We start from the raw sequence: 14,874 nt of genomic DNA, 5'->3' as shown, positions 1-14,874 counted from the left end.
CTATCCATATAGCCTGGTGTGCTGCTTAAATAAAATGAAACAAAAATTAAAAAGGGGGGGGGGGAAAGCCCCAAACAACCGGGGGGGGGGGGGAAAAAAGAAAACCAAAACCAAAAAACCAACCAACAAAACTTTTTTTAGGACCAGATTAACTTTGGGTCACAGATACAATAATATGTTAATCAGAAAGGCAACTCATTCCAAATTTCACGCCCAGACAGTTACTTCTGTCCCGTTAGGGGAGAAAATAAAAAGTGATGCGCACTATACCACTGTGCCACCACTCTTAAGTGTGATTTGAGTGCTCCTCTGTTAAATATCTATCTTAGCACTTATCCGACCAAAGATTAATAAACATGTATATCATCTTCAAAACCTAAAAAAGAATGCTCCTTATGCAAGTGCATTTATTAGATCTTCATTCTGTCATTTTTTGCTAACCACTACAACGTTCATAACACACGCCTTTTCATTCCTTCTTCACACATATATAAATATTTAGAAAATAGCTCAGTATATAATCTGTTAAATATCACAGCTAGAATCTTAAGCTACAGCACTACTTTCTACAGCTTTCATTTGAACTATTTTTCATAAGTTTCCTCTAAAAACCCTCAAGATTAGATCTTACCCTACCACTTTTTATATCTGTAGCGATCAAAGCATCTTACACAGATATATGTATGTTCTTTTTTGGAAGTCTGAGGTAAGTGTATTGCCAACTGCTACAGACAAAATTTAAGCAAAACCAGGAACAGAATCAACCATCAGGACTCTAATCTTACACCACCACCCACATACACATACTCATGCTCAATTTCACTCCTTTTTCTTTAAAATGATACTGCAATATAATAATAAATTCAATTTTAATTACAAATTTCCTTCTGAATCTTGCATAATTTTATTGTGCAAGTAATATTTCAATATACCAAGCAATACTATTTGTCTGGTAAAATTAGAGTATATTCCTTTCCCATATAAACATGAAAGCAAGTATAGATTCAATAACATACTAAAATATCTCTGCAGAAATGTTTCATAACTTTGTTTATTTTAATGAGACTGCTGGATAAATCATTCCTTTGTGCTAAAAATACAGGAATTCTAAGAGCAAACTAACACAGGAGCTTGATTATAGAAGTATCATGTACTTGAAAAGTGTTGGTTTAAGAAAATAGTAATTGCAAAAATACATAAGCTGTTCTCTAATCAAGTTCAACCAGAATACAGGAGTAGTAAGTAGTGCATCACTTAAAATGTGACTGGAATCCAACAATATCCATCAATGGTTAAATGGATGGCCTAATTTTCAGAAATGTTCATTACCAGAAGCTTAGGAAACTCAGAAAAATCAGGACACAGCTAACTGAAAAGTGACAATGAATTAAGTTTTCAGACCTAAAGATAGCTAAAAAATAAGTAAATAAAGGAACAAAGCAGAACATATTGTCACAGGATCAATAAGCAAAAGTATTGCAATGTTTTGGTTGAGTAGACACTGAAGTCTCAAATCAACACAACACTAAAGTTTGGTTTGAGTGTGTACAAAATAGTTTTCTCAGCTTACTTAGGGGAAAAAAAGTTTAGCAGGGAATAATTTACATTTATTTGCTAGGTTCCTATGACAATACATTCCATTAATACTCCTCTTGGTTGTTTTTATGAAACAGAAATATATTTTGCTCTGAGTTTCCATTTTAGGTGTCCAGAAAATCCTCTTAATGCTGCATTTAAACTTGCCTTTGATATACAACATTACATTTTCATCTCCACATCAAGAAAATAGCATTTTAATATGAGGAAACAATGAAAGGGCAAAACAACCCAAGAGATTCAGAGTATGTTTGAAGTAATTTGCATTGATTTCACATTTGATTGTTTTCAATACACATTGTTACGCAGGAATATTCACATATGTACATATTTGAGATTCATAGAAGACCTTATTTACTGTGTTTACAATGCAAGAACACGCTTAATAGTTTTTAAAAGAATTATTACATATAGCCTTTTTTCACACTTATTTCCAGAAAATATTCTGTTCTTATTGCCGTATTTACCACATTCATATAAATATGCTGAATTTCTCATTCTTCAGGTCTGTTCCTCAGTAGCAGAACTGATACTCTGTTTAGTTCTTCTCTTTCTTGTCTTCCTTGGATGGGTTTTTAGCTATCTTTTTTGTTCCTTTCTCTTTTCCCACCTGATTAGTACCATCCTTTTCACTGGCTGATTTTTTTGTAGCCTCCTTGGATTTTACATTTTTGTCTAAGCTTTTTTCCTTTTCTCCGTCTCTTTTAGCCTTGTCAGAATCTTTCTTTAACTTATTCGTATCAACAGCTTTCTTGTCCTTTCGATCAGTAGCATCTTTTCCTTTCCTGGTTTTCTTTCTTTCTTCCTCATCTTTGGTATCCTCCTTCTTGGATTCCTGCTTCTCCCTCAATTTCTTGAGTGGTTCTTTAATAGCTTCTTTTACTTTTTAGTTTTTCATTTAAAAGAGAGGAAATGTTCAATAAGAGAACCATTCTTAGATCAGAAAACATCTTATGAACAACCATCTAAAAGCTTGATTCAATTATTACTTAATGTTTGTTAGATGCCAATTTAAACTTGTATAATTATTTCAGCTTTAAGCAATTTAAATAATTAGTTTTGACTTTTAGCAATATCTCACAACATGCAGCCAGCCAATAAATAACCTCAGCTTACTGCAACTGCATCCAAATAAAGCATTAATCTAGTAAAAACCATGCCTCTATTAGCTTACTGTTAACTAACTTGTGCAGAATGCTAAAATCAGTTTTGTTTGTAAGCATGAAAGTCACAGTAAATTTTGACTCTTTGACAACAGTTTCTACAGTTCCTATAATGGTAGGATCTAGAAGTGTCAAGAGCATCACCAAAATAATTCTTTCCCCCACTTCCTTGACTTTCTAAAACTACAAATGCAAGTGTTTTAACAACACAAATGTATTTTTTTCTGACATTGTTACCTCTGATTAAGCCAAGACTTAAAAACGTATCTGAAGTATATATTTTACAAAAATAAGAAATAAGTACACCATAAGTCAGAAGAAACAGCAATGTCCTGCTGAATTAAATGAACTCCAAAAAAGTTTACTTGGTTCACACATACTCCGTGAAACCAAAATAACAACTGTAAATTAAATCCTACATTTTTGCTTTTACATATGTAGTGTTACCAGTAGTACTTTTTTGCTTGTTTTACTTTTGGAGTCGTATCCCTTGTGCTTATTTTCTCTATTTCAAATCACATTTGGCTGTGACATGGTATCTAGGTAATACATCTGAAGAACAGTCAGAACAACATCCTTGGAATTTAGATGTTTAATATTTACTTCCACTTTGCCCATAGTTTCAAAAATGTGTCAGTATCAGCAGCATTCTCCAGAATAAGGAGAAAAAAAAATATAAAAATATATAAAATGTATAAATTTTTCCATAAAATCTCTGTATGTGGCATTTTTATTGGATTTAAATTTAGTATTCACATTTCATTTTAAAATTAATACTCCCATATTATATATTTTACATATAAAATACAACAGCTCTATTTTTGTTCAGACTTCTGAGAGAAAGCGCAGTCTTTGAGGTAAAAAGCAGGCAAGTGACATTTCTCCTGTAACATCTGCCTCTAACCACTGTGTAACATTTCTGTGGAATGAACAATTCAATCACACAGCTCAGACTAAAAGAAATAACATCATATTTCCTTCCAACTGATTTTTGGTATAAAGCATTTGCACTGTATCATACCATTTCTTCATTCTTATATTGAACACTGACAAATAATCAAAAACTCAGGAATGACTTGTTAAATTACATTTATTACATTCTTAGAAACAAGCAATTTGCAACCAAGTCATACCAAGCACAATGTGGAACAAATGCTAAAAATTTCAGCTTACATGGAAAATGTAAAGAGAAGTCACATTCATATATGAGCATGAGAGCTTCCCCCAGGAAATGCACTTTTTCCTTAATGAGACTTTATATTACGAAGAGTGTGCATTTTTCACATGTTGCTACAAAAATCACATTAAAGTTTAAATGTCTTTAGTGCAACAAAGAGACTGTGCTCTTTACATACTGCCATGTTGTGTGGAAATAGCTGAGCATATCTAAGAAATTAAGTACCTGAACAACATCTGGTACCTTGGTGTTTTGCTAAGGCTAATTAGATTTCTTAGTCTCTCTGTTGCACCGAAACATTTAGACCATTATGTCCTGTTTGTACAGAAATGTAATTATAACTAAATATATGGCATAAATTAGTTGCAAGCTATCCTACTTTAAGCTTTTGGAAAATTTTTAAGTTTCATCACTGCAATCAATCCTGCAATAATATTAAAAGGGAAGTTATTGAATTTTACCTAAATGTCTCCTTCCATGAGAAAGAAATAGATGAAACTATTCAAGTACACACTTGAGTAGAAATTAAGGTGCTCAAGTCCAATTACGATATGTAATAGTATTATGTATTCATGAAAGATAACTAATGGAGGATTTCACACAGAGTAAAAACTGTACAAATATCAGATTATTTTTTTTTTAACACATGCAGAATATGAAGTTACCATAAACTACTTATAATCCAAATAAAACAACTGTTGTAAAAGTAAATCTGCACAAACAAAATCTCTAGTTAGGAAAGCACTCACATTGCCATTAAATTACAATCAGTAGTAAAAACACACCACCAAAACAATGAAAAATGGGAAGAATAATAGTTTGCTGTACTATTAGACAACATTTAGCCAACATAGCTAGTATTAGTAAACATTATTATAACCTGCAATCTGTATTTGCAATGTGCATGCATTTCAGACATCATTATCTGCATAAAGTTCCACAAGAAAAAGAACATTAAAAATACCTTTGACTCTAGTTTTTTTCTTGGCTACCCCTCCTGGCTCCTCACCTGATTTGTTGCAAAATGGAAATAGGTTATGAATACATCTGTGTTGTTCAACAAACATGACATTTTCGATTTTGCGACGATACGTAAAAAGTTATCTTTACACAGCACACTGAAGTGCTATGGAGAGATACCAGATATTAACTCATTAAGAATAAAGCATCTTCAGTAGCAAGACCACCACAAGTACTGAGATAGAAGACTAACAATCCAAGAAAAGTATCACATTACTAGATTGATGCTACTTGAGATGCTTCTCTAACTTCCTAGAGCTAGCTCAGTTCTCGTCAGTGTGATGCCACATAATTATGACCAATATTCCAGCTGATTTCTCTGCCAGGTATTGTGACAGTTCTCTCTCAAACCCACTAACTTATGTTTCTATATAATTTTATAAAGATTTAATAAACATACTAACTCAAAAGATCTTCAAGCACATATGTAATGTAGGTTATATAAATTGAGTATCTTTCTACAATTAATTACTATCTTTGTTTCTTTGTCGATTGCAGAATGTGTATTTTGGCAGAGGTACTGGTCATATTCCATTGCCATTTCATTTCAGTTAAAATACTGCTTTACTTAAGGCTATTTAAGGCTATTGAGACTTTCACTAAAAGAAACCAACCTCAGTCTCCAAAGTCAGGAGTTGCCCTATTTACCCATTTTACCTAACAGAAACAGGTTATTCAACATCTTGATTGTGCTTTACAAGTAGATTCACAAAAGGCATGAAGGCAAAAGCCTTCCACCCACCCCACCCAAAAAAAAAAAAAAAAAATATATAATTAGCCTTATCTTCTAACACCATCAAAATATATAGGATTATCACCATCATGCTGCTGTGGATTTAAGACCTAAATCATAACAGAACTACCTGAACAACAAAAATATTGTGCATTGCTACCCCAAAACCAACTAGAAAGTTAAGAAAAGTTATGATATATATTTCTGAAACTCATACATAAACTCATTAAACTAGAAGAGATATTCCCATGTCGCAATATTAGGCTTCTCATTCAGGCATATAAAGCACCTACATTAGACATCTGAACCTCAGAATTAGGTTTCCAGAGACAATATACATAAAAATTTATTCTCAAAAAAAACCAACACAAGCAAAACCCCCATATTCTACAATTAAAAAAAAAAACCAAAAACAAAACCCCAAAAGAAAACCAAAATGCCAGAAACACCCCCCCCCCCCAATTTTAAGAATGTAGGCACTAAAGTCATTGTAATAAACTTGCATCTAATTTCTATCTTACATGTATTCAAAGTACCAAACATTGACATTATGGGCAAAATTTCTTTAAAATGGGTTAGCCAGATAAAAATACAATTTTTACAATTCCCTTACAAACTCATACCTGGGATATGAAAGCCTCTTTAAGCTCTTCCCTCATACCATCACTGCTGAAGTCCAGAGTTCTAACTTAACTAAATTCATTACTCAATCTTACTACTTATAAGCAGTGTGTGGAATAAGTAAACAATTTTCTCACATAAAAGAATAGATTCAAAATTTGTTATACTACTGCATCAATGAATCTATAAATAATAAAAGGTACTCAGCAAAGTTGTACAAAGCCGTATTTCAATTTCCAGCTCCTCCCCTCTTTTCATAGTAAAATTAAATGTTACTGAATATTTTAAGATACAGACTTAAAAGCACATCTTGTCAGGGAAAACAGAAAATTTTGTGAATACCTGTACACATAAAGATTATAATACAGATGTTTGAAATTATTTTTAAATAAAAGTATATGTACTACACTGAATGATTACAAAATACCTTTTTCACTGATTGATATTTCACTTGTTAAATATTCAGGCAAGCAGTAATTTCTTTCAATCTGCTTTTATACAATGAAGATCTTTAAGATTCTCAGCAAACTATCAAAGCATGACATAACTCCGTAAATCACGTATACTTTAACATACAATGAAGAGACCAATTTACAGGAAAAGTATTCATTTTGAAATTATTATTTCAAAATCCTAATATTATATAATAATCACAAGACAGAAATCCTGCTGTATCTTGATTTCCACTTGGACTGGGTCCCTACAGCAGCTACGACACAGGGAAGTCTCATTTGTGAAGCCCAAAGAGCCTGAAGACGACATGAGTGCAAAACACTTCCAAGACAGCAATGTCCCGCGGCATGTGATAAAATCTGGCATCTAAGTAAAGTAATCGGCAAAGACGTAGGCTCTTGCAGCCTTTGGAGACAGAAACCAACGTCCAGAATTTTATGAATCATGTAACTGAGCTTATGAAACTTTATTCTAAGTTTCAATTCAAGTGTCTGCACACTTTTTTGAACTATTTTTTTACTACATTATAAATGGCCAGAACTGGCAATACAAAAAGAAATACAGAATTTATAACCACAAATATGGTTATAATAGAATGTCAGAAATGGCTGCCATTGGAGTCAGGGAATTAAAAAGTAGACTTCAAAGTTAACATAGCTGGATAGGTTTCCAGTATTTTCAAAAGAAGTGTTTTAAGCACTCATACTAAAACTTAAATATTAACGTCAAAGTGGTTATTTTTACCTAATGCTTAAAGGTACATAATACCTTAACTGATTCCTTGAAACTTAGAACATTACAAAGCATTCTAATTCTGCAACAAAATCCAGTCATTTCCTCTATTTTGCTCACAAAAATCTTCAAGAACAACCTCCACAAAAAGAACCCCCAAGTGAGAACACAGCTTTAGAATTTCAGCATCAAGAGAAAAACATAAGTACTACTTTAATTTGGAAAGATAAAAGCATTGCAAAACAAAACAGATAACACAAAGCACTCAGTCTTTTTGAGCAGTTTCATAGGTGTTGACAGATAACATTCTCATATTTACAATATATTGAGAAACCTGACATTTCTTCTTGCATATGCAAATTTTTTATTATTCATTTAGTAACACTGAAAGCTTTGATAGCTTTGCTATACAACAGGCTTTGTCACATAAAAAAAATTCCTATAAATCAATTTCACCACATCATCTCCCTGCATAAACCCTTTTAACCCATAGCATCATGCAACAAATGCAAGCTAACTATGGTATCTTATCCACTTACATGTGAAAAAGGAAGAGGCTACTTCACATTTACTATAGAAAGCATATGGTCAAGGTTAGCAGTATGCAGCTGACAGACAGAACTTGCTATCCTTCCACAATATGTGCGAAATCTGGGTAACAGAACAGAAAGTGTTGCGCTTTAAAAATTAGGGCTTGTTTTCAGACTCTTGCCTTAATTCGCAAGATCCCATCAAAAAACTTCCTTCATCACACAGAAAATTAACAAAAGATGTTAAAATTGCATAACTAAAAATGGAAATACAAATCTGTAAGCCAAAACCATTACTAAAAGTTTTTCTCTCCTGTTTTCTTTCTCCAGAAGAAGTGCAAGTCAGAAAAAGCTATGATTGTTTGCATATGCACCTGCACGTAACTATTACTATTATTCTGCATTTACAATATGCTACATTGGATATACAAGGTCTTCTGCTAAACAAAGTATCTTACTGAGAGAAAGCTAGCACCCACTTACCTTAAACTGAATTCATTACCTGTATGCATACCAAAGCCTGTAACTGTCCCAAGCACAAGACAGCTTTTTTTAATTCATGTGAGCATTAAAAATAAAATTCCTCTCAATACATTCTCAGTAAGTTGCTTTCATATCTGTTGCTTAGTTATAATTGCATAATTTTAGAAGGAAAACCTGAATTGAAGACATGGGGCAGAAAGCATTTTCTTTTTTGAAGTCACAGATACATACATTGCATTTTGTATGAGAACATATAAGAAACCAATAGGCAAGCCTTGCCTTTATTAGCCTTATCTTAAGGAATCTGTCATGACCAGAAAGACAGTATTTAGTGTATTTCATGCTGCTGTGCCATCATTATGATAGCTGTTTAAATGATGGCAAGTGAATAGGAAAAATGTCCTAAATGACTAAACTGTACACAACAGCTTTCCCCAGCTCTCAAATACTAGTCAAATAATTTTTACAGTACAGGTGGTTCTCCTACTCCATCTGACCATGAAATGAAATGAAAATCCTAATGCTTCAACGCATTCTTCTTCTACCCCTTCATCCACCTGTAACTTATATCAATAACTGTAATAAAAATTCAATTTCTTCTAAGACCAGTCAATTGAGACTAACTAATAATGCAAAATTACCATCAAATGAAACCTACAGGTGGCAAGCCTTATTCACTGACCTTGAAACAAATGTCAGGAACAAAAGATTGAACACGTTCTCAAAGCAACTCATTATGTGTGCATGGAGGGGGGGGGGGGAAGTACTGGCAAAAAGTTGTTGCAGTAAGAATTTCAACAGATACGCAAACAATTTCCAGTTTATTTTCTTCAATTCTAAGTTAATTCTATAAATTATGAGCATTGTGATTTCCTTCCCCATAAAACACTTGTCTTACTTTCAAATATTGTTGAAGGTGGTCACAGAAGTCTGGGGTTCAAACCTTCCATAAATTCTCAACCATTTCAGATATAAGGGTATTAACGTTTTTTCCCTACGATTTCTTTACATTAGTATCACAACAAAGCAAGGCAAAGCTACAAAGGTTCATGCAGTATGTTGTTTAAATTTGTAAACTTCCACTGAAGACTGACAGTTAAAATATCAAACATTTACCAACATAAGAAAATGTGAAAGCAAAACATCCCACTTATTTCTAAAAATGCTGGCCAAACTGGAAGACTACTACTTTAGACACAGACATTTACTTCTGGAGCTCTGTAAAATTTAATATAATAACCTGTAAGGAATATGAAGGTAGCTAATGAAAGCTCCATGTCCAATTTAACATAAAATCACTAAATTTTCATTCTTAACTAGCTACAAAATCTAGCAAGTTCCTGTGATTTAAACAATGTATGTTCTTCATTAGAAACACTGTTTGCTACTAATTTGCTCCTATTTTAAATTCTTAAACCAAAAACTGCAGGTAGAAAGCAGCAGCTTTGCCTCTAAAAATAATTATTCTAAAATGATATCAGAAGGCAAAGCTGCTACAGCTTTCTAACTGAAGTTTAAAACCACACTAAAAGTTTCCTGGACTTCTTTTCAAGCATTAATATACTGACTGTATTTTATATAACTGATAGTCACCACAAGTCAAACTAAAAATTTAGGTTTCAATTTCCTCAATTGATTTCAAACACTTTGTGTGGAATTAGAAGCAAGAGTTCAGATACAGTTCAGTTTTCCTTGTTCATGTGCATGTCATACTCAGCTTAACCTTTTTGCTGTTAAAGTGCTTTAAAAAAAAAAAAACCAACAAAACAACAACAAAAAAAAAACCCCCAAAAACCCCTGCCATGCTATTATAAACCAAAGACTCATCTAAATCTTATTATCATCCTCACTAGCCAAGTCCTCCTGCTTGCAGTCACAATAGTTAATCCAATACATTAAAATCAAGCACTTAATCCTAAACTTTGAGAGCTTTGAGAGCTCTGTTCTGTCAGAAACACTGGTGAGGGTTTAACTGTCAACTCAACAGGAGCAACACCAAGAAAGAGTGAACACTTCTGAGGAAAAAAAAAAAAAAAAATTTTTGGAAAAAACACCCACCAAAAAAAAAAAAACCCAAACACACACCTACATTCCAAAAACTAAACACTCTAGAAAGTTATTTACTGTTAATATTTCCCCTAGATGCATCCTGTGTCCATCCACTCCCCGCTCTCCCACCCCTTTTACTCCTCCTACAAATTCTTTATTACCACTATAATTGTGGATTTTCACCCACTTAATAAAAACAACAAGGAACTTTCATGATATCTAAGTAGAACTTTCTTGGCCTGCATTTTATCTCCCTAGACCAAGTTAAACTAATTTACTGTTTACTGATATAACCATTACCTATTTCAGTGCCTGCCTGAACCACTTGAAAGCTGCAATCAGTTTATTTCACTTGAAACTTCACCAGATTATCAATGTATATTTTAACTATTTCGTATAAACTTCATGATACAGAATCCTCATAGTAGCTGTTTTACTCCTCTTTTAGGATATCTAGCTCCATTACTGAAGCATCTACAAAAGAATTCCACATTCCATGACAGTATTTCTAATTCATACTGATATTATTATCCCATAATAGTGATGAAACTCTTATTTCTAATTCGAATCTGCTTCTAAAATTAAAAGAGAAACCAAACAAATCAAGCTTGCTTATTTCCTATGTGTCAAATACTTTGCAAGTTTCTTCCACTTGCTAAGAAACATATCACTAATATTCCACAGATCTACTACCACTTATTTTCATAATGTACAGGGTTTGGTTTTTTTTTCTTTGCTTTATACTTCATATATATCATCCTAAAAAACATTAAATTTGAATGGTACTTTCTTACATCCAAATCCTCAAATATTTGGAAGAAAATGTGACTAATGTCCTTATGGCACTATTCCATTCATAAATCTTAAGCAACAGTATTAACATGTCCCAACTTTGTTGTTTTTTTCTAAAGCACTTCACTTGCTTAAACACTTTTTTTTACTACTTTTAAAAGATTAAGTAAAACCCTGAGTAGGATGACTTAATGGAAGTTTTTCTTTTTTTAATCAGGCATGTTGAATTGCCATGCCAGAGCAAGTGAAAATTAATTTAATTTAAAAAGATTAAAATTTCAGCCTGCATCCACTAGTGTTAAAACTTGAGTATAAACTTTATATGGGAAACTGATACAAACTTAAGCATAGCAGGCACCACAACGAAAAGTAATTTTAATAATAATCTGATTGAGTACAACTATTCATTTATTAAAATGACAGCCTGGTTTCAGCTTTTAGTACCAGATACAAACTGCAGAACACAAGTACAAACTCCCCTTTCTACACCAATAACTGTATGACAGCGGAAAGAATTCATGTACATTGAAAATATTTTTGGAACAACTGTCATAAAACAGTTTCACAGGAAAAGACTTAAAATTTGCAAAACTGCATTAAGTTCTTGAATTTAGCAAGGAATAGAAGACAATCTAATTTCCAATTAGTCTTTAATATATTCAGTATTACATGAAAAATACATAATCACAGCCTCCCACTTCCATAAAAGGCCCACCTTAAAAAACCTCAAATTTAGAACAGCCCTTGTGATACGATTGTTATATTGAAGAAATGACTGAAAACTTGGTTTGAAAATAGTCAAATCAGTGGGAACAAACCATATGATGACATCATATCTTCTGAATGTAACAGATGTTAGCTAACTTAGAAATAAATGTTTCTGTAAAATTTGCAAGCACTTTTAAATGAAGTGCTTTTATTTGAACAAGTAAAAAGAATCTATCTGAGAAATGAGTGAATCACAAAATAAATTATTTATTAAAATTATATTTCACAAGAGAATTATCATTGTCATGTCTATATTAAGGATTAACATATAAATATGTATTTACATAATGCAGTCATGCTAGAATACTTTACAATCAAAGCTGTTACAAAACGCTTCAGTTAACGTTTGCTAGAAAGACAAATGTTACAGCGTTAATAGAGGTTATTACACTTAGCTTTGTAAGTTTTGTGCACAAAATGCACAAATTAAAGCACATACAGAAACCAACTACACAACCACAGATACATGTTTTATTCTACATATTTACATAACTGTGTAGTATGTCATCCTGTCACAAAAATGGAAAAGTAACTGAAGGCTTTCAACTAGTAAAACTACATTGTGTGGCCGAGTTCAAGTTCAATCTTTATAGCATCCATCTGGGAGTTTCCCCTCAATGCCATAAATTCCTGTTACATTAAGACTGATGATTTCATGGACCTTTTTGACAGCCAATCAAATTAGTCTCTCAGTCACTGGTTCTGTAAATCCAAAATAACACAAGTCTTTTTTCCCTGAACCCCTTCATTCTGTGACGTACCATCAACATCATCTGCAGCTTCGCTCTCTTCTTCTTCTAGTATTTCAAAAGGAGTCAATACATCATAGAGAAATGAGAGAAAGCCATAAAACCAATCAGAGCTTTCCTCTGCTAAAATATTAAGGACTTCCTCAAGGGAATCAATATTTTCATTACTGCCATCTTTGGTCAGGCCTACACAAGAATAGAGGAAAGAAAGAGAGAAAGAGGGAAGTTAAAAAAAAGACAGCAGTTAGGTGGAAAGAGGAAACTGTAAAAGGAGGACCTGTGAAAGACATCTCGTCACAGCTGTCTTTACAGGAATGCTAACTAGGAAATAGAAAGCTATTAAGAAAGCTGAATCTTTCAAAGTACAAACTATAATTTGGACAATAAACATGCACAAATCTTGCCAAATCTATGCCAAAATCTTAAAAAAATGCTGCAGCTTTGCTTTCCCTTGTTCTTAGTCCTAAAATCAAATCAATTTATATTCAGTTTTCTTGCCATGGCATTTACCTTAATGCAGGCAGTTCTTTAACATTTATCCTCACACTACTTAAAATCATTCAATTTGCCCTTTTTTTTTTTTAATCCATTATGTTTGAATTTGAGAGCTTGCAAGTGATAGCTGAAAATAACATTCAAAAGCAAACAGTATTTAAAAATCTTGTCACAGACATACTATTAAAGATATAATTTATTCCACCATGCCGAATTTTGATATTGCTTAGAAGTGTAGACTCTGATTGCTGAGGGGTGGTGTTCTGCAGCTTGTTTGCTTGTTTGGGTTTTTTTAAGATACTTCTCAATTTTTTTTTCTATGATATATATTCTACATGATACACTTGCTCCTCAGAAATTAATTCCAAACCTGAAGACATGCAGAACACTAGATAAAAATGAATACGTAGCCAATATGAAGTGTGTATACATTGTTACATAGAAGATCTAAAGCAGGCTAAAAACAGCTGAACTAGAGATGGGAAGAGCAGTGACGAAAGAGCTTGTCACTTCTAAATTCTCTGATACCAGCAGTTGCTATCTTGGATTATGAAATCCACTGATCTAACTGGTGTTTGTAAAATACCAGTAAGCCATGATTAACGCATTTTTTCCCTCCTGGTGTTTTCGGTTTGGAGTTTTTTGTTGTTGGTGGTTTTAACTGAAATCCACTGGTTTACAGTCATTACTAAATAAAATTTCAACTTTTCCATTCTGAGAAAAATACAACAGAATGACCAAGCAATGACAAACGTCAAAGCAGGAAAGGGAGGAGCTTCCCCCACTTCTAACCGGAACAAACCCTGGTTTGTGTTGGAAGGAGAAGCAGAACAGTGGGCTAAGGGTGAAAACAAATTGTTGAGACATAAGATTAAGTGAACATATTGCACATGCAGACCACATAGCAATATTAGGTGTAGGTTAATGAAACATTCAAGATAGAGGAGTTCACGGCAGAGACGTTTAGCACATTTCAACACACTTTTCTTACAGCAATAGTGAAAGTATCAATGATAATTCTGAGGAAACTTCCAAGTCCATGATGTTCTGCATCCTTGTACCTGGATGTCCAGAATCTCTACTTGAGTGACCAGCCATTCTCTTTAATTTTTTCACAGGATAGCCCAAAGGGTTAAAAATGAGAGACTGAATCCAGGAGGCAATCAAGGTATTACAAATATCCCTCTCCAACTTCTTCCATGGCCTAGTTCTATAAAAATTAAATTTTTAGACTTAACTTCATGCATGGTAGACAGTCATCATTCTAAGCTGTTTCCAAAATTTGGACCAAGTGAGATGTAAAGACGTAAACCAAAGTAAGTATGTTTACTGAAGAATGACATCTCAATTTAAGAATGGAAACCTTAATCTAAAAATAACTTAAAAACCCCACCAAAGTTATAAACACAGAATTATAAATATTTTTATCATTCTATTCTGTTGGAAACTGGCATTAAAAATAAATCAATAAACAAAAGACTCCAGACTTTAGATAATATTTCTGTAAGCACTG

At 33.0% G+C, this 14,874-nt stretch overlaps 1 protein-coding gene across 8 annotated transcripts in view; it reads right to left on the bottom strand.

The window, feature by feature from the left end:
- Window positions 1–14,874, bottom strand: part of LOC115607733 (aspartyl/asparaginyl beta-hydroxylase-like) — a 59,173-nt gene that overhangs the window by 19,708 nt on the left and 24,591 nt on the right. For 2 of the 8 annotated variants that reach the window (XM_030485417.1, XM_030485428.2), the window contains one exon: window positions 11,711–13,052. The exons of the other annotated variants lie outside the window; for them this stretch is intronic. In XM_030485417.1, coding sequence (XP_030341277.1) covers window positions 12,811–13,052 — 242 coding nt within the window. In that variant the 3' untranslated portion in view covers window positions 11,711–12,810. Of the gene's footprint in view, window positions 1–11,710; window positions 13,053–14,874 lie in introns of those variants that run through there. 8 annotated transcript variants of the gene reach the window in all.

This window comes from Strigops habroptila, chromosome 1 (genome assembly GCF_004027225.2).
Source record: "Strigops habroptila isolate Jane chromosome 1, bStrHab1.2.pri, whole genome shotgun sequence".
NCBI classification, from domain to species: Eukaryota; Metazoa; Chordata; class Aves; order Psittaciformes; family Psittacidae; genus Strigops; species Strigops habroptila.
Note: the sequence above shows the minus strand (reverse complement) of the source record. Positions and strands in the feature narration are given on the sequence as shown.